At 41.7% G+C, this 21,595-nt stretch overlaps 1 protein-coding gene across 2 annotated transcripts in view; it reads left to right on the forward strand.

The window, feature by feature from the left end:
* The window catches only part of FAM216B (family with sequence similarity 216 member B), a 35,253-nt gene extending 14,940 nt beyond the window's left edge, over positions 1 to 20,313 (forward strand). For both annotated transcript variants that reach the window (XM_030221631.1, XM_030221638.1), the window contains exons 2-4: positions 4,764 to 4,882; positions 5,668 to 5,788; positions 19,874 to 20,313. In XM_030221631.1, the coding sequence (XP_030077491.1) occupies positions 4,764 to 4,882; positions 5,668 to 5,788; positions 19,874 to 20,010 (377 nt within the window). In that variant the 3' untranslated portion in view covers positions 20,011 to 20,313. The remainder of the gene's footprint in view (positions 1 to 4,763; positions 4,883 to 5,667; positions 5,789 to 19,873) is intronic.
* The last annotated feature ends 1,282 nt before the right edge of the window (positions 20,314 to 21,595 follow it).

The raw sequence follows: 21,595 nt of genomic DNA on the forward strand, positions 1-21,595 counted from the left end.
GATCTTTATGAGCTAAAGTATATTTTGAATTGGGAGGTGCCGGGGGAGATGTGGAGAGTGCGGGGAGGAAGGGGGCAGGGACAGAGAGAAAATTTTGTGCCCACCCACTTTGGGCTCAGGCCCACCCAAAATTGGCTGTCTGGCTACGCCACTGGTGCCAGAGCCGGTGGTGGGAGGCGGGGATAGTGCTGGGCAGACTTATACGGTCTGTGCCCTGAAGAGCACAGGTACAAATCAAAGTAGGGTATACACAAAAGTGGCACACATGAGTTGTCTTGTTGGGCAGACTGGATGGACCGTGCAGGTCTTTTTCTGCTGTCATCTACTATGTTACTATGTTACTCATATCGCACTCAACCACATGCATTCAGGTATAAATTTGGCATTGCCACTGTGCCCTGGAAAGAGCACAGGGTAGCAGATCAGTCATATGTCCATTTCGTCTATTGACCATTTGGTTTTTGTGACATGGTAGGTACAGTGCTGAGCTGCCTCTAAGCTTAGAGAAAAATCAAACTCCAACATCAGCATCAGCCTGTCAGGAGAATATGGAGTCAGCTGATCACCAGATATGGGAACATCTTATTTCATGAAAGCCGCTCAGGCATCTATGTCTAATGACTGCTAGATCCAAACTAGGCCAGGTTAGAACTAGTAATTACAGAGAAAACATTCAGCACTGTGCCTTTCACCTGACTCCCATCTAAACACATTACTAAAAAGTTATTAATGTCCTTCCCTTCTGAGCAGTGTTTAATGTATGATAGAATATACCATAAATTGAATGGCTAAAACAACAATGCTCCAAGGAAGGGCTTTCAGTTAGCTTTATTACCGGTGGCTTGGGGCTTAGTTAAAAAGTTCCGGGCAGGCAGCAATTAGGTAACTTGTTAACAAGTTCAGAGAACTTGCAAATTAGCTCCCCTGAGATGTTATTAAAATGCAGGAAGGTTTGCAGACATGGAAAGTTATGTGTAATTACCACTGTGCTGTAGAAATAGTGAACAGCATGCTTTCAACCAACAGGTGACTACCAAATTTTGAACTAATGGAGAGCTACTTTTGTGGAAATCACACACATGTAAAAAAACAGCTTTGAAAATGACAGAACAAAAAATTAAAAGCCAATGAAATTCAGATACACCACCCAGCAGTAGGACACTGCAGGTCACAAACGTTTCTTAACCCTCACATATACTGGAAGCTAGGAAAGGCAAAAGAAATACTTTAGCTTGAAATCTTTTTATGAGCAGAGGCCCCCCCATTCACCACAGCACCCTTAAGCAGCTGCTTGCTGTAATCAGAGGGAAACCCAGGCTTGAATATACATAAACCTGAAAACTAGGCTGGTTTCTATTTTGAGAGCAGCACTTAACCAGCCAAGGTCATTGCATAAGTCATGAGAATAGCCATACAGGTCAGACCATTGGTCCATCTAACCCAGTATCCTGCTTCCAACTACAGTGGCCAATCCAGGTCACAAGTACCTGGCAGAAACCCAATTAGTAGCAACATTCCATGCTACCAAGCCCGGGACAAGGAGTGGCTTCCCTCATTTCCATCTCAGTAACAGACTATGGACCCTCCAGGAACTTGTCCAAACCTTTTAAACCCAGATACACTAAATGCCCTTACCACATCCTCTGGTAGTGTGCTCCAGAGCTTAACTATTCTTTGAGTGAAAAAATATTTCCATGTAATTTCATCGAGTGTCCCCTAGTCTTTGTACTTTTTGAAAAGGTGAAAAATTGATTCACTTTTAACCATTCTACACCACTCAGGATTTTATAGACCTCAATTATATCCACCCCCCCCCCCCCCTCAGCCGGCTGTTTTCCAAGCTGAAGATCCCTAACCTCTTTAGTCTTTCATCATAGGGGAGGAGTTCCATCCCCTTTATCATTTTGGTTGCTCTTCTTTGAACCTTTTCTAATTCCGCTATATCTTTTTAGAGATACTGAACACAATACTCAAAGTGAGGTCATACCATGGAGTGATACAGAGGCATTATAATGTTCTTTGTCTTATTTTGCATCCCTTTCCTAATAATTCCTAGCATCCTGTTGGCTTTTTTGGCCGCCACCACACCCTGAGAAGATTTCAATATATTGGCTACAATGACAACTAGATCATTTTTTGGGTGCTGACTCCTAAAGTGGACCCTAGCATCATATAACTATGATTCGGATGATTCTTACCAATGTGCATCAGTCAGTCCTATCTGTAGGTGGTGCCCCATAGCTGGATAAATGCTGAATATCACACTTAACTGGCTATGGTGTATCTGGCTTCATAATCCCGGACATTACCAAGCATTGAATTTCCAGGCACAACACAGGCAGCAGTTAGCAAAACGCTGAGCACCGCCAACTGAATATCAACCCCACAGTGTATAAAAGAAATGCAAGCTCTGCCTTGTCCAGGAGAGCATTTAGGAGACGTTCCTGAGAGCTCTTGCATAGCTGTGTACGCAGCTTACCTGAATACAGACTTCAAAGTTAGTCTATTACTTTGCTGGCTCAGGACTAAGCAAGAAAAATAAAGAACTCGCAGGTAGATGATAGCAAACACAACCAACATCCTTGACATTTTCTATTTCATTTCAAACAGCAGCAAATCCCTAAGTGCGCTAGCTAACCATTTCAAGAGTCAGGAGAAGACAACATCAGATCCACCATCTTTTACTGTATATTTTTGTCCCTACGGCTGTTATATAAATAAGGAGAACAGTGAGCAGATAGGAGGTAGAAGGCACAGAGCAGTCACAGATACAGCTCACTTGTTCTTAGCAGTACAGGTGCTCTGTAAACCCAGTCAAGACTGGATCTCCCTCAGCTGTACTGTGATGAAAGGGGTACCTCTTACCACATCACCCTTTGTGTAACTCTGTCCTGTTGCACCAAACCCCTTAAAGGCTGAGAGGCAACCAGCAGCAAGTCTCTTTTACAAGACTTCAAATACCTGCTAGTTCACCCTTGTCACACAGGCTGAGTGGGTTGCAGGGACAGAGGCCACTCCTCCATTCAGCACAGTACCCTTAGGTGACCACTACTACTACTACTATTTAGCATTTCTATAGCGCTACAAGCCATACGCAGCGCTGCACAAACATAGAAGAAAGACAGTCCCTGCTCAAAGAGCTTACAATCTAATAGACAAAAAATAAATAAAGTAAGCAAATCAAATCAATTAATGTGAACGGGAAGGAAGAGAGGAGGGTAGGTGGAGGCGAGTGGTTACAAGTGGTTACGAGTCAAAAGCAATGTTAAAGAGGTGGGCTTTCAGTCTAGATTTAAAGGTGGCCAGAGGGAAACCCAGGCTTGAATATATGTAACCTGAAAACTAGGCTGGTTTCTGAATATTTAGAGTGGAGGCATGGCCTAGTGGTTAGGGTGATGGACTTTGGTCTTGAGGAACTGAGTTCAATTCCCACTTCCGGCACAGGCAGCTCCTCGACTCTGGGCAAGTCACTTAACCCTCCATTGCCCCATGTAAACTGCATTGAGCCTGCGATGAGTGGGAAAGTGCGGGGTACAAATGTAACCAAAAAAAAATGAACATTTCCATCTTTAGTTGTTTGCACCACTTGAATATAGCATGAACAGCTAAAGAGGGAACACGGTGACAAGAGCCATGGGCTTTAGTAAAAAAAAAAAAAAGTGCACACCTTTAATTCATGCAAGTGACAAAAAAAAAAAAAAAGGAGAACACAGAATAAGACATGAGCTACTGACTAGCAGCAAGGCAGCTGGGCACCTCACAGCGTGCCAGACCACCACAGAAACGCCAACTAAGTCAGCTGAACAGACAACAAAACTGTTCTAAAAAGTTTAATACTACTAATAAAAGCAGTTTCAGTACATGATGAGGCTCATTTTCAAAGCACATAGACTTCCAAAGTTATATATAGGTTACTATGAGGCATATTTGCAAAGCACTTACTTCCAAAGTTCCATACCTTACTATGGAACTTTGTAAGTCTAAGTGTTTTGAAAATGGGCACAGATGTGTGCCAAACAGCACTGGTGCTCCTCCCCTTTGGTGAGGGAATGTGATCTTAGACCCGATACCTGAATGCACATGAAACTGCGTCTCTCACCATCCACAGATACATTTTAGCTTTTTTTCTACAATGTTATCACAGGGAAATTCAGCATACACTGAGGTGCCATGCACTACAAGCTGAAAGGAAAGACCCAGAAACACTGGTTCTCTCTCATTTGTCCCTCCTAAAGAATGACTAAAGACAACTAGCAGCCAGCTTGTCACTTTGAATGGAAGTATGACAGCAAACTTGTGATGTTTAGAAGCAAATCTCCAGGCCTGCTGACACTTCATGAAGGCTAATACCCTCAAGGAAGGAAGGAAGGGATTTATGGCAGGCACATAACCAGAAATGCCTTCCCATTAGAAATGGGAAACTGGTCAGAGCAATCTGCATTTTTACTGGAGTGGTTTTAGTACAGTCATGAAATTACATGTAACATGAGGTGAAGTGAGACTTCTGGAAATCAGCCAATCAAAACTTATCAGATCAACATTCACAGTCAGACTAACCCTGAAGCATACACAATTTAATCAAGGATTTATTCTCTTATTACACATTCAGGTGGCAACTTCACCCCATTAGCAGTTAAGCTAGGAATACAAACCAACTATTTTAACATGTGGTCCTCTGGAAATGAGAAAGATTATCACAATATCATAGCAGCATTAGGATAAAAAGCATTAGCCAGCTCATGCATTAATCTTTCTTTTCTCAGTTACACAGCTGAGGAAGAGGATGGAAGGGAGAAGTAGGAAGCAGGCCACAATCCAGCCTCTTGTAAAGGTCCCCCATATCCAAGTCCCCTCATCCTGTCGGAACATGAGCTTACTAAAGGTGAGATGGGATAGAGCAGCATGGAAGGAAAAGAGTAAGCAAAGTACAGAGGACAGAGGAGAAAGCATCAAAAAGAGGCAAAAAAACAAACAAGCCCAACTGACAGTCTACAGTCAGAAAAGAGAGTTTTTAGAAAAAAAAAAACAAATATCAAGAAAATAAAGCAGTATGGTAAAAAGTCTTCAATAATGGATAGTTCACATACTAGTACAAAACTCACCTGCCCGACATGGCCGTGTTTCAGATTCAGCTGCTTCAAGGCCATATGATATTACCTTTTTGGGAAATCTCAAATTTAATTCTCAAAATTTCAAACATCCAATAATAAGATCTAGTCAAGACTGCCTAAAACAAATGCTGTATGAGCCACGTAGGAAAGCCCATTTGCTCAATAGTGTTTTTGAACTGCAGAAAGAAATTGACTAGATCTGATTGCTGGATATTTGAAATTTTGATAGTTAAATTTGAGATTTCCCATTAAGGTAACTCCATATGCTCCTGAAGCAGGCACAATTGAAATGTGGCTGTGTCAGGCAGGTGACTTTTGTACCAGCAAATGAACTAACATTATTAAAGACTTTTTACCATACTGCTTTATCTTCTTGATTTTTTTCCAATTCTATTTGTTGAGAGAGGAACAAACATGCAAGAAGAGGAGACTAGACGGGAAAGAAGTGGAGGAGTTAATTGATTTGGGGAGAAACAGTTTTACGACACTGTTCTGCCCTGTGTTTTGTACTTAAAACACTTACTGTTGCCTTTTCTCCTTTTTACGTATGTGGCAGGACCTATGGCCAGGCCAGAGTCGCTACCTGTACAGCATCATGTGTGTGTATGATAGAGCGGCTGGAAGGGACCTGCTCTACAGACAGTACCAATTCAAGCTGCAGCGGCAAGGCATGCTAGGTAAGAGAAGCAGCTCACCTCCAGCTACCAGTTCGAAGGGGTTATGAGAAAAATGATCTGGCTTCACATTATAAACAACTCTAGGAGCATCTCAAATTACTGCAAAGTTCATGCTTCCTGTAAAAAAAAAAAAAGTGATATGACTTATACATTCGCATTTCACAGGCATAGGAGCATAATCTTCCCTTCTCTCTCACACACACATACACTGTCCCACTGCAGATCAGGTACAGACCAATCCGCAGCAGCACTGCACCTTCAGACACAGTACTACCCCAGATTAGGTACAGTACAGACAGCAGCAGCAGTGCAAGCTTCCTATAGAGACACTGCACCATCCCAGATCTCTTACACCAGAGGTGGCAGCAGTACAAGCTTCCTACAGACATACAGACACATTACCTCACCCCAGATCACATGCAGCAGCACTGCATCTTCCCTCACTATTCCATCAGTAGGGATCTTCATTTTCAGTGTTTATGATTGTTTATTTTTCGTAGAAAGTTATCTTTTCTCACTGATTTTTTTTTTGTTCTTTAAATAACATCAAATTTTCAGATAAATAGCTGATCAAATGACATTTTCCTTTGAATCAACTGTTTACTTCTGCATACTGTATACTAAACCCATGAGCACAAACTTAACATTTCCAGTGAATGGCCAGGTATTTTTAATGGTATAACTAAGGGGAGGATTCAGACCGTGCTCTAAAAATCTTCTCACGCTGAGCCTCTCTGGCCACCTAGGTCCTTTTCTTCATATCAAGACACAGGACACAGTTGGAAGGATTATGGTCAGGCCTAGACACTGAAGACACCAAGAATGGGTGTTTGTACCAGAGATGGTCCGATTGCACTGGGTATAGCACTTAAAGCCACTGAGAAGGAAAATAATTCTATGGCCAAATCAAACAACTCGATGGTGCCAAAAAAGGGACCAAGCACCAGAGAAAAAAAAAACCCAGAGGAGAACCTGACCGGCATCAAGGCCTAAAAGTGGCCTGATGACAAAGAAATTTAAAAGTGGGCAAAATTCACTAAATAATAATAGGAAGGAAAAAGAGACCTGGAATGCAGGAAGAACAGAACTTGCCAAAAAACAGTGAAAAAAAAAAAGCCGAAAGGCACTCAAGAGCTCTACGGACTGAGCGACTGAGCTGTGAGGAACAAGACAAAAGCACGTCCTGTTCTCACCACAGTAAAAAAAACTACTGCGGTAACCGTGCTCTCATAGTGGGCGGGAAGGCACTTGGTTATGTGCAGTGGAGTGTATCTCACGCTCCACAAAGCTTTTTTAAGCTTGTTACAAGCACCAGACTAGGCAACATGGGTCACATTACCCAGATGTTAGACTTGTGGTCGGCTTGTCCTCGGAGAAATACACTTATTTTTACTTTTACTTAAGTACTTTGACCAACATTGCATAAATATGCATTACTTAATGATTAGGCCCCCAATATTCATGACCCTGATTTTTTTCTCGTCGTCATCGCAATTGGCATTACTAAATGTGGACTATATCATCCTTGGTGGAGATATGAATTTACCATTGGACTCCATATTAGATCGTAAATTCAAAGTGAAGGCTAAACTGCTGAAGACTGCTGGGGCCCTCTCCCACCTGCTCAATTCTTGGAACCTTGTTGATTCATGGAGAATTACTCACTCTGCTGATCTGGATTTTACAATTCATTGCATACCTCATGATTCTCCATTCAGACTAGACTATTTGTTCATATCTAAAGATTTGGTCTGGTCTTATGAATGCTTCTATTGAGCTTATTCATATCTCAGATCATTTTATTTATTTATTTATTTATTTGTCCACTTGTATCCCACATTTTCCCAGCTTATGCGGGCTCAATGTGGCTAACAAAGTTACAATAAAATTACATTATACAAAAGCAAAAATTGACAAGAGAAGCTAACAGAAGGAAAGGAGCGGATAAACTAACAAAACGGGAAAAGAATAAGGGAGTTAAACAGCATTGTTGACTTCGGGGTAGGCTTTGTTAAAGAAATAAGTTTTTAGCAGTTTTTTAAAAGTTTGATGATCTGATGTCTCTTTCAAGAATCTTGGCAAAGCATTCCAGGTTCGCGGGCTGATGAATGAGAAGGAAGAGGCGTAGATTGTCTTATATTTTAGATGCCTGCATGAAGGATAGTGCAGATTTAAATAAGTTTGAGATGTCCCCAAGGAATTTCTCGACGGCAAATCGATCAAATCACACATGTACACAGGTGCTTCTCCGTAAATGATCTTGTGAGTTAAGGCACAGATCTTGAAATCAATAAGGTCCTTAATGGGGAGCCAGTGAAGTTTCACAGGAAGATGCTAATTAACACTTCTTTATCCACAGATGTACTTGCAGCTTATTCCAAAGGATGGAGGTTTAACCCTTCTCTCCTTCAGGATGAGGAGCTTTGTAATTCAATTATTAAATGGTCATCAGAATATTTTAAGGTTAATGATACTCCAGATATGGCCTTCAGTATGGGATGCATATAAAGCTCATCTGAGAGGTGACATTATCAAATACAATTCTTTCAAAAATAAAGATAGGAAAGAAGAGATTAGTAGACTAGAATTAGAAATTAAGAAGCATGAAGCTGAGTATTTTCTTAAACCAAACTCTACACTACTATTGTCCATACAAAAATTAAGATTCCAGTTTAACCAAATACTTAGCAAATCAGCTGGTTTAATGCTATTTTCCCAGCATTCCACATACTATGTGGGCTCTAACAAAGCTGGTAAATTGTTAGCCAGTTTCTTGAAAGCAAAAAGAAAATCTACATATAACTGCCATTCAGAAAGACAGGACACAATTTTTACTAAAAAGGAAGACATTTTAGACTATTTTATAAATTCCCAAATAGAACTCCACAAATCAGATAGATCTCCATCTGATTATCAGGTATCCGATTTCCTAAATGGATTACAAAAACTGGACCTTTCCAAATCAGCTATTCATAAACTGAATATCTCTACAACCTTAACTGAGATTGTTTCTGCTATCTGCTCCTTAAAATCCAGTAAGGTGCCTGGAAGCAATGGCTTCATGATTACTAAAAACATTTTTCAGCTCTTCTAGCTCCAAAGCTTCTTAATTTATATGAACATTTTATCTCCACCTTTCAGAGTAATGGCACATTTACAGAAGCTAATATTGCAATTTTAGAAAAACCTGGTACAGACCCCATGCTAGCTAAGAACTATCGACCAATCTCCCTACTAAATTATGACTGTAAAATCTATGCAAAAATCATAATAAAGAGGCTGTCTAAGATAACAGGCACCTTTATACACCCCTCTCAATCAGGCTTTATCAAAGACAAATTGGCCTCTGATAACACCAGACGTTTCCCCACCTGTCCTTACTCATGCCCAGAATATGATAAGTACATAAGTACATGATTGACCCTGCTTGAGTAATTTCATTAGATGCTGAAAAAGTGTTCAATTATAAAGAATGGAAATTTCTTTTTTTGTGTATTGAAATGGTTTAATTTGGGTGAAAACTTTATATATCTGTGGTTAAAATTCTATATTCTAACCCCACTGCCCGTCTTTTCATAAATGGCGTCTTAACACATAAATTTCCCTTAACCCATTGAACTCGCCAGGGGTGTCCTCTTTCCCTACTTCTATTATAAGTACACTGGTAAAAAAGGCCCGTTTCTCAAACAAATGAAATGGGCTCTAGCAAGATTATCATGTAATGGCGATTATGTTTTCAAGGGAACCGTTAGGAGAAATGTGCTGTGATAAGGAATAATTGGGAAGGGTGTATAATGAGTAATATGCTCCATGGGTATGAGATGCAGATTGTTTTCTCTATGTTGTTTTTGTCTTTATCTGTGTTTTGTTGTGATTTTTGTTTATAGTATTTTTTAAAAGATAAAGACTACGCAGAAATTAAAAAAGTTTTATTATAAATGTAATGGTTGTTTACATTTGCAAGATTTCTTTATAAACAATATTTTTTAGTGAAAACTGTTACAAATGAGGGAAAAGCTTTCCTTGTTCAGGACCACCTATGACTTTTACAATTGCATCACAAGAGTTTTGAACTCGTGAAAATGCTATATACAGTTGTCCATGTGTAAACACTGGTTCTGGGAGGAAAATGCCAACTTTTTCAAAAGTTTGTCCTTGTGACTTGTTAATTGTCATTGCAAAAGCCAATTTCACAGGAAATTGTTTTTGACGTAATGTAAATGGGAGGTCAATGTTAGATGGTGCTAGTAGGGGAGCCAACTTTTCAAAATGATTGGGGGTGCTAAACCGAATAGAAATGACCTCTCCCTGGACACAATCAAGGAATTTGCTCAATATTGGGGGTGCTTAAGCACCCACAGCACCCACAGAGTTGGCTCAGACTAATAATAAGGTTAGGTTTCAAGTCTTTGACTATTAAGCGAGTTCCGTTACATAAACCTCGCTTGGTATTTAAATTCCTGAGTAGCATAATTATGACTCCAATTTTTAAATGGAGTTTATGGCAAGGCATGCCAGTTGGAGTTTGTTCAGGAAGGAACTCTACAGGATATAAGTGATTTTCCTCATCATTGGAGTCATGAATGGAATCCAAACTTAAATAAGTAACTGTCTCACCTTCTAAACGGCCTCATTTATCTTGTCTACATGTGCATTTTTTGGGGCAAAGAATAGCCTTTTGAGCAAAGTTGAAAACACTGCGGTAAGTTTTTGTCCAAAAACAGCATTAACTATATCGCCGTCACAAATGTGTTTCTGTGGGATCTCGATAATATCTTTGAAACCGTCTGGACATGGAAGATTTCCCTCAGCTAAAGTAATAAGCCAGTTGTTGAAATCTGGGTCTATAGAGTGGACATTGTTGTTTAATTTGAGTATTTCAAATTTTTTCTATAGTTTATTTAACTTAACGCTTGCTTCAATAATGTGAGCTCGATCACCGTGTGGTACCACTGGTACGGTTTGCCGAAAATCTCCACCAAGGAAAAGAACATTCCCGCCAAATGGTTTGTGATTCTTCATGATGTCTTTGAAGAGTCTATCTATAGCGGTAAGTGCCATACTGGGTGCCATAGTTGATTCATCCCAAATAAGGATTTTAGCATCTCTAATGATGGAAGCATTGTTTGATGTTAATCTGATACTTGATGTTGACGTTTCCAGTAGAGGAACAGGTAACAAACTGTGAATGATAAGTTTGTCCTCCTGGAAGGAGATTTGCTGCAATTCCTGTAGAAGCAACAGGTAGTGTAATTCCTCCATCTCCTCGGATGGTGGTCAGGATAGTGTTATACGTATACGTTTTTCCACTTCCACCAGGACCATCTAGGAAGAAGCACATGTAGGTTATGTTTTTTTTATTGCAGGCAAAAAGTATAGTATGAAATGCTTCCCTTTGCTCATTATTTAGGTTTTCTAGAATTTGTTGAGCTTTACGCTTTTCATATGCAACGCTGAAGGCAAGTTTAGGATCTTCTAGTCTGTGGATGACTGTTGAGTGTTCAAGTTTTTTGCCATGTATAGTCAGAACGTCTTGGATTTTCTGAAGGCACAATTGTTCACAAACTGAGCAATAACCTTGGCAACCACGGATGTGTTGAAAATCTTGTATCATAGTAAGTTTGTATTTTTTGAAAATTAGGAAAGCATTTGATGGTACGGCAAAAACACAAATGTATGCAAAAAGGTGTCTGATTTGCTGTGGCATGCTGCATGTGACTGCATCATCTAAGGTGTTCTCCCACAGAGCTTCATCGTCAATGAGCCCCATTTTCTTGGCTGCATCTTGAAATGTATTATAAAGAATACATTTGACTGTTTTTAAGTCTTCAAATTAGGGACGTAGCCAGACAACAGATTTTGGGTGGGCCTAGGCAATCATTGGGTGGGCACCAAGTGTTCTCCCCCCTCCAAAAAAAAAAATCTCAGCTGGTGGGAAAACGCTTCTTTCCACCTTGGCAGCAGTATTGCACTGAAAACTGAGCATGCGCAGGTGCCGGTGTCGTGGAGAGTAGCGTTTTTGTTACCTTCGGAGAAATCTTCAACTGGCGGAGCTTGGTATTCCCACCAGTTACCACTAAACATGTGCTACTGTTGGGTGGGCCTGAGCCATAAATGGGTGGGCCCTGGCCCACCCAAGCCCACCTGTGGCTACGCCACTGCTTCAAATGACTTAGCCCCTGGTTGGTGTAGTAGAATTAGCCTTAAACAGTAACGCTCGGGGTCTGTTGAAAAATTAACTGCATACATTCTCCCAATTGTTTTGTCATGTCCTGCTTTTCTACCTTTCCACTTTCATTCTCTTTTGTCGAAAGTATAGTACATAGGAATATCTATGTACAAAATGGTCTTTGGAGGATTCTCTTCTGTATTAAGTTTAAACCAAGCTGTTAAAGTGGTGTCCCTTGTTCTGGCTCTTTATAGTGCAGCCTCAACTTTGTGAGGGTGAAAAACAATGCTTTGTTGATCTGGTAAGTGTACTTCCAAAATCTGGATACTATGTGATTGGTGATGCATTTCAAAGCTGTTTAATCACCATGCAGCTTCGGGAGCACTAACATATCTAGAGTCGGTAAACGTTTTAATTTCATCATGTTGTAAAGTTTGGTTCTCTGTAATAACCACATTGGCACAATCATGTCCTTTATAGACATATTTAAAGAGGTACTTGACACTTTTAATAGATGCACATACTTCCACATTTATATGGGAATTGTACTTTAAAAGTGTTATTAATGAATTTTCCATTTAAGAGTGTACCGACGCCGTTATCCCTTCTGCAGTATTTAGAACAGCCGTCACAGTTCTCAATAGTTTCATTTTGGAATGGTTTTGGAAACTGTTTGGAGCACTTCGTGTAAATCATGCAGGGAAAATTTAAGTTATGGTCACTGCATGGGCCATGTCTCATATGTTTTGCAACTGTTGTATGGAGACATGGAAAGTTGTTTACTTCTGGAATTTCAGCGCATACGATTTTGTCAATTATTTCCTTTCTTTTTGGCTTGTGTTCCTCTTTCAGGATAATTGATATATGAGCGTGAGGTAAACCGCGCTTTTGAAATTCAATGACATGAATTTTTGCAAGACGGACACCAAGTATGTGCTGTTTGCATATATCATGTAGTAACTCTTTTAGTTTTAAATGAAACACTCCTGCCAATAAGTCAGGTCGAAACTATGGTGCCTGACCTTTTTTTAGATTTTGAGTAATTTCTTCCCATCTTGGGTTGCAGGTCATAGTAATGAACAGATCTGGCTTGCCATATTTGCAAACTATTGCCATTGCATCCTGATAATTTTGATGCATATTTCTTGGGCTGCTGGCACATGTTGATGGTAAAATAAATGCCTGGCCAGTAAATCCTCCATTTGTAGCTTCACTTGCAAGGTGGTCCATTAACCCAGAGTATTTTTCAACTCTTAACAGTTTTTGATTTTGTTGAATATAATTAAGTCTGTTTGCCTCTGTTTTAATATATGCATCAACAAAATATTGTTGCGTTAGTTTTCCTGCACTATGAAAAGGATTGAATTTGTCTCTTATTGCAAAACGGTACCCATAGTACTGCATTTGCGACGGAGGTGCACTATAGATTTTGGTTGTTTAGACAAAGGAATATCTATCCCCCAGCTCTGATCTCCATCTGGAAAGAGTAATGGATATACCATTGGTTCTAGACTGGGGTCCAACACACTGATTATCTCAGTTTTGTTTTCTTCATTTGGCTTGTTTCGGCAGTGTATTATCTCTATGTAAGGGAGGTTCCCCATCTGTATTTTGAAAAATGAAAGCCACCTCATTGGCTCTAGGGGCATTGTATCATCTTGGATCGTTTTTGCAATCTTGAACAATGGCCATTGAAACTGTTGAAGGTTCTATTCTTCGTTATTGATCTTCACATATGCATTCTTTTTCTACTCCGTATAGCATCTTGCATGCGTCTGCAAATGGATTTTCCCATGCCATAAAATCGCTTGTCTCATTAATGTATAGTTGATGTGTGCATTCGGGGAGATTCGTAGTCTCTGAACGGCTGCTTCATCAGGATCAAGAATATATAATTGAGCAAATTGCCTTTGATTGTCATTTAGAGGATGTAGTGATGCTGTTCTATGGTAAATAGTACCATTAATTTGAAAACAATAAGGGCCATATCCGGGTGGTGGTGCAATGTTGGCTCCCATGGAGGCAAAAGCTAAGGAACTATTAATGGACCTAATGTTTTATAAAAAAATTCTTAGAATATTGATGTTCCCCGGAGAAAAGCTGTTGTATTAATGCATTGTACCTAATTCTTGGAACTTGTACTTTGCCCTTACTACAGCATTGTGTAAATAGGTTGTCAGAAGGGGTTTCATTGTGAAAATGTTTGGCATTGCAAAATGTACAGACTGTGTTCATTGGACCACAACTATAGTATTGAGTTTTGTTCTCATTGAGACAGTCTGTTATTGCAATTCCTGTGGTTGCAGTTCTGTACTGTGCTGTCACTGTATCCGTTCTTCTTGCTTTATTTTGTGCTGTGTCACGGGGTTTTTTCTTTTGTTGCAGATTTGCAAATCTTTTCCATTCCAAATCTGTTCTATTTTGTCTAGTCGTTCTTCGTTGCTTGTCTGTCATTTGTGCAAGTCTTTGTCTGGTTGTTCGTCTCTGTTTCTCTGTCATTTGTTTAATTCTTTCCCGTTGTAAATATGCTCTCCTTTTTCTATTTGTTGCTCTTTGTTCATCTGTCATTTCTTGAAATCTTTTGCGTTCTATAGCAGTGCACCTTCTTCTGTGTGTTTGTCCCTGTTCGTCCGTCATTTGAGCAATTCTGTGCCTCTCTAAATCGGCGTTTCTTTGTCTGTTACTTGCGCTTTCCTCATCAGTCATCTTTTGTATCCTGGACCTTTTCCTTGCAGTGGCTTGTTGACTTTCACATGCCTTTTCATCTTCACTCAGAGCTGCACGCCTTTTTCGTTATGCTTCCATTCTTTTCCGTTTACCTTCAGCCTGCTCCTCAGCAGTTAGTGTTCTTTTTGTAGTCATGTGATGTGCACCACATTGCAGTGTGTCTTTGCTTGTTGTTTGTGAGCTACAGTACTTTGGAGTGTGCCTCTGCTTGTCGTCTGTGCCCCTCCCTCCCCTCCATGTGCTGCAATTCTTCTCTCCCCTCTCATCCCTTCCGATGCAATCCACGTGCAGCGATTGTCCTGTGCCCTGCCCTCCCCTCCATCTCCAGGGATTGTGGCCTCTACGTGATGTGCACCGATTCTCCTATGTCCTCCCCTCACCGCGATATTCTGCGATTCTGCCTTTGCCTCCCATGCCATTCATATCCTGCGATTCGCCTTTGTGCTGTGCTGTAATCATAAGTACATAAGTACATAAGTAGTGCCATACTGGGAAAGACCAAAGGTCCATCTAGCCCAGCATCCTGTCACCGACAGTGGCCAATCCAGGTCAAGGGCACCTGGCACGCTCCCCAAACGTAAAAACATTCCAGACAAGTTGTACCTAAAAATGAGGAATTTTTCCAGTCCATTTAATAGCGGTCTATGGACTTGTCCTTTAGGAATCTATCTAACCCCTTTTTAAACTCCGTCAAGCTAACCGCCCGTACCACGTTCTCCGGCAATGAATTCCAGAGTCTAATTACACGTTGGGTGAAGAAAAATTTTCTCCGATTCGTTTTAAATTTACCACACTGTAGCTTCAACTCATGCCCTCTAGTCCTAGTATTTTTGGATAGCGTAAACAGTCGCTTCACATCCACCCGATCCATTCCACTCATTATTTTATACACTTCTATCATATCTCCCCTCAGCCGTCTCTTCTCCAAGCTGAAAAGCCCTAGCCTTCTCAGCCTCTCTTCATAGGAAAGTCGTCCCATCCCCACTATCATTTTCGTCGCCCTTCGCTGTACCTTTTCCAATTCTACTATATCTTTTTTGAGATACGGAGACCAGTACTGAACACAATACTCCAGGTGCGGTCGCACCATGGAGCGATACAACGGCATTATAACATCCGCACACCTGGACTCCATACCCTTCTTAATAACACCCAACATTCTATTCGCTTTCCTAGCCGCAGCAGCACACTGAGCAGAAGGTTTCAGCGTATCATCGACGACGACACCCAGATCCCTTTCTTGATCCGTAACTCCTAACGCGGAACCTTGCAAGACGTAGCTATAATTCGGGTTCCTCTTACCCACATGCATCACTTTGCACTTGTCAACATTGAACTTCATCTGCCACTTGCACGCCCATTCTCCCAGTCTCGCAAGGTCCTCCTGTAATCGTTCACATTCCTCCTGCGACTTGACGACCCTGAATAATTTTGTGTCATCGGCGAATTTAATTACCTCACTAGTTATTCCCATCTCTAGGTCATTTATAAATACATTAAAAAGCAACGGACCCAGCACAGACCCCTGCGGGACCCCACTAACTACCCTCCTCCACTGAGAATACTGGCCACGCAATCCTACTCTCTGCTTCCTATCTTTCAACCAGTTCTTAATCCATAATAATACCCTACCTCCGATTCCATGACTCTGCAATTTCTTCAGGAGTCTTTCGTGCGGCACTTTGTCAAACGCCTTCTGAAAATCCAGATATACAATATCAACCGGCTCCCCATTGTCCACATGTTTGCTTACCCCCTCAAAAAAATGCATTAGATTGGTGAGGCAAGACTTCCCTTCACTAAATCCGTGCTGACTTTGTCTCATCAGTCCATGTTTTGTATATGCTCTGCAATTTTATTCTTAATAATAGCCTCCACCATCTTGCCCGGCACCGACGTCAGACTCACCGGTCTATAATTTCCCGGATCTCCTCTGGAACCCTTCTTAAAAATCGGAGTAACATTGGCTACCCTCCAGTCTTCCGGTATTACACTCGATTTTAGGGACAGATTGCATATTTCTAACAGTAGCTCCGCAAGTTCATTTTTTAGTTCTATTAATACTCTGGGATGAATACCATCAGGTCCCGGTGATTTACTACTCTTCAGCTTGCTGAACTGACCCATTACATCCTCCAAGGTTACAGAGAATTTGTTTAGTTTCTCCGATTCCCCCGCTTCAAATATTCTTTCCGGCACCGGTGTCCCCCCCAAATCCTCCTCGGTGAAGACCGAAGCAAAGAATTCGTTTAATTTCTCCGCTACGGCTTTGTCCTCCTTGATCGCCCCTTTAACACCATTTTCGTCCAGCGGCCCAACCGACTCTTTGGCCGGTTTCCTGCTTTTAATGTATCTAAAAAAGTTTTTACTATGTATTTTTGCTTCCAACGCTAATTTCTTCTCAAAGTCCTTTTTTGCCCTCCTTATCGCTTGTGATGTACAGTACGTTGGAGTGTCCCCGCTGCTTCTACTACTACTACTACTACTACTATTAAACATTTTTTTCTATGCTTCTCATCTGTCCCCTGCCATCCCCTGCATATCCAGTGATTTTTTCCTTCCCCTGCCATCCCCTCCCATCCATGTGCATCAATTCTCCTGTGTCCTGTCCTCCTCAGTCTTGTCCTATGCTGTGATCTCTCATCCCATTAATATCCAGTATTTTGCTTCTTCCCTGCCCTGCCATCCTATCCATGTGCACTGATTCTCCTGTATCCTGTCCTCCTGTGTCCTTCCCTCTGCCCATATCCTGCATTTTTGTTCTACCCTGCCATCCCATCCATCTGCAGTGTTTCTCCTGTGCCCTGCCCTCTGCCCATATGCAGCATTTTGCTTCTTCCCCGCCCTGCCGTCCATGTAGAATGATTCTTCTGTGTCCTGCCCTCTGCCCATATCCTACACTTTTGTTCTGCCCTGCTCTGCCATCCCATCTGCAGTGTTTCTCCTGTGTCCTGCCCTCTGCCCATATCCAGCATTTTTATTCTTCCCTGCCCTGCCATCCGATCCATCTGCAGCATTGCTCCTCTGTCCTGTCCTCCTGTGTTCTGCCTTCTGGCCATATCCAGCACTTTGTTTCTTCCATGCCATGCCATCCATGTGGAGTGATTCTCTTGTGTCCTACCCTCTGCCTATATCCTGCATTTTTGTTCTTCCCTGCCATCCCATCCATCTGCAGTGTTTCTCCTGTGTCCTGCCCTCTGCCCATATGCATTTTGCTTCTTCCCTGCCATCCATGTGGAGCGATTCTCCTGTGTCCTACCCTCTACCCATATCCAGCATTTTTGTCCTTCCCTGCCCTGCCATCCATTTGCAGTGTTTTTCCTGTGTCCTGCCCTCTGCCCATATGCAGCATTTTGCTTCTTCCCTGCCCTGCCATCCATATGGAGCAATTCTCCTGTTTCCTGCCCTCTGCCCATACCCTGCATTTTTGTTCTTCCCTGCCCTGCCATCCCATCCATCTGCAGCATTTCTCCTGTGTCCTGCCCTCTGGCCATATCCAGCATTTTCTTTCTTCCCTGCCCTGCCATCCATGTTGAGCAATTCTCCTGTGTCCTGCCCTCTGCCCATATCTTACATTTTTGTTCTTCCCTGCCCTGCCATCCCATCCATCTGCTGCGTTTCTCCTGTGCCATGCCCTCTGCCTTGCCCTCCCATCCCATTAATGTGCACATTCTTTCCTGTGAGCCCTCCATCTTACCTCTCAGGCAGGTTTTTCTCGCGTTGGCTTCAACATTCCTTGCAGGCAGATGTGGCTCATGCCATCTTCCTCTTTCCTTCACCTGCTAGCAGTGTTCCGTTGCTGCCTTCAGTTTTTTTTCATCCTGACGTCAGCTGTCATCTTCCTCCAGCGTTCCATTTCTGCCTTCAGTTCATGGACTCATGATGGCAGCTCGCCTCCAGCGTTCCCTTCCCTCTCAATGTTCCACCCTCTGACATCATTACATTTTGACACGAGGGCGGGACAGTGAGAGGGAATGGAACGCTGGAGGCTGGCTGACGTCAGGAGATGTTACAAACCCAGCCAGCCATGGAATGTTGGAGGTACAAATTATTATATAGGATAAGTACATAAGTATTGCCATACTAGGATAGACCAGAGGTCCATCAAGCCCAGCAGCCCGTTTCCAACAGTGGCCAATCCAGGTCACAAATACCTGGTAAGATCCCAAAAAAAGTACAAAACATTTTATGCTGCTTATCCCAGAAACAGTGGATTTTCCCTAAGTCTAATTTAATAATGGTCTATGGACTTTTCCTTTAGGAAACCGTCCAAACCTTTTTTTAAACTGTAAGCTAACCGCCTTTATCACATTTTCTGGCAACAAATTCTAGAGTTGAATTACACATTGAGTGAAGAAACATTTTCTCCGATTCGTTTTAAATTTACTACTTTGTAGCTTCATCGCATACCCCCTGGTCCTAGTATTTTTGGAAAGCATAAACAGACGCTTCACGTCTACCCATTTCACTCCATTCATTATTTTATAGACCTCTATTGTATCTCCCCTCAGCCGTCTTTTCTCCAAGCTGAAGAGCCCCAGCCGCTTTAGCCTTTCCTCATCATTGTTCTTGAACCATTGCTGATTGCTATAAGATCTTCCGCTGACATACAAGGTATTTCTGTGGCCAACACACAGGTAAAACTGTCTGCTTAAGCTTACAATGCATTACTGTCTATATCCCCACCAAACCTCTGTTCCAGTCGTATTTCAGATTGAGAATTTAGTCCATTAATTGGACTAAAACAAATTCCCATTAAATGGTCCCAGTGTGCCTGAAAACTATCTATTTATCTCACCCATTATGTTGGTGAAGCAGGACATTAAATATTTAGGCCTACATTTAAGTCCACTGTACAAGAACCACATACCGACATAGAATACTGGGATCTGAGCAGACTGAAGATAGCTGTCAGGATGTATGCAGGTCCCGGCCGATATTCAGAGTGTTTCCGGGCCAAGATGTTTAAAAGGCAGCTACTACAAACAATAAAACTAAAGTTTGAACTGATTTTCACTTTTCAAAGAATCTGGGGAATTTAAGGGGGTGAAAAAATTAGGTTTAAACTCAAATGTGCCTATGCAGTATATTCCTTGAACTAACAATATAATTCCTATCACTCTCCACCCTACCTCTACCCCGCTTGCTAGCTCTATTAATGAAGTATCGATTTTACTGTCTTGATCTAGGTTACCTGACTCCTGAGGAAGTCACCCATTACATGCTGCAATTGAACCGTTCTGGGAAGGACCCAAAGAACAAGCAAACAATGAACCTGAATACCAATGCCCCAATGTCAGAGAGGTCAAGAAAGGTTGCCTGTTAACACTGAAAAAACACAAAGGTTCATCTTAAATAATTTTCAAAGCCAGAATGTTCATGAGACAGATTAATAAAATGGATATTTGTAAAGATAAACCCCTAGCACCTTTGTACTTGATTCTGCCCTTTTTACTGCAGCTTGTACTTTTATTCTTTAAGAAATAAGGTGATTGGTGATTCAGCAACTGAACTTTAATAAAAAGAAAATAAAAATATGCATCTACGGAGCAGAAATGCAGAGGGCAAATATCATTTTGGTGGAGAAAAACTAGCAGTCACCAAACAGGAAAACAGACCTGGGAGTTCCGAGGCCTTAAAATTAGCCAGTTGGTGTGACAAACCAGTTGGGATATACAAAGGGATTCTTGGGTGCATATTTGGTGTAGAAATCAGAGTACCACATGATTCACCAATTTCTCCTGTTAACTTTTACTTGATTTTTGACATACTGCTCAATTAGCAGGCTTTCTGAGTGGCTCACAATACAAGAGGAAATACAATAAATGATAGGAAAGAAAAAAAATTGTGAAAACAAACCAGCAACAACCTTCCTTAGTCATCCAGGGATGCACAGAAATGGAAGCAAGGGATAAGGTACCTCAAGATTAACTAAAAGCATCTTCAAATAAAAAATGTTTTTCTTTTTAAATACAACCAACGATTGTTCCAATCTTAGAGGTCCAGGAAGGGCATTCCAAAGGAAAGGCCCAGAAACACTGAAAATTTTTGATCTAATGGTGTCCTGTGAGGAAACTGCGCATATCCAGCAGATAGCCAAGACCTGTCGCTTCTTCCTCTTTAACATCAGCAAAATTCGCCCTTTCCTCTCTGAACACACCACCCGAAATCTCGTCCACGCTCTCATTACCTCTCGCCTGGACTACTGCAACTTACTCCTCACCGGCCTCCCACTTAGCCATCTATCCCCCCTTCAGTCTGTTCAGAACTCTGCTGCACGTCTCATATTCCGCCAGAACCGATATACTCATATCACCCCTCTCCTCAGGTCACTTCACTGGCTTCCGATCAGATACCGCATTCAATTCAAGCTTCTCCTTCTTACCTACAAATGCACTCAGTCTGCTGCCCCTCACTATCTTTCTACCCTCATCTCCCCTTACGTTCCCGCCCGTAACCTCCGTTCACAGGATAAATCCCTCTTCTCAGTGCCCTTCTCCACCACCGCCAACTCCAGGCTCCGCTCATTCTGCCTCGCCTCACCCTATGCTTGGAACAACCTTCCTGAACCCTTACGCCAAGCCCCCTCCCTGCCCGTCTTCAAGTCTTTGCTTAAAGCCCACCTCTTCAATGCTGCGTTCGGCACCTAACCCTTACCGTTTATTGAATCCAGACTGCCCCAATTTGACTGCCCCTTTCGGACCGACCATTCACTTGTCTATTAGATTGTAAGCTCTTTGAGCAGGGACTGTCTCTCTTTGTTAAATTGTACAGCGCTGCGTAACCCTAGTAGCGCTCTAGAAATGTTAAGTAGTAGTAGTAGTAGTGTTTTAAGCCTGTAAAATGTATTGGATATGTTCCTCTCTTAATTATGTCCTGAAGTGTATTTCTCCTATTTGGCCAACAGGTGG

Source organism: Microcaecilia unicolor, chromosome 1 (assembly GCF_901765095.1).
Source record: "Microcaecilia unicolor chromosome 1, aMicUni1.1, whole genome shotgun sequence".
NCBI classification, from domain to species: domain Eukaryota; kingdom Metazoa; phylum Chordata; class Amphibia; order Gymnophiona; family Siphonopidae; genus Microcaecilia; species Microcaecilia unicolor.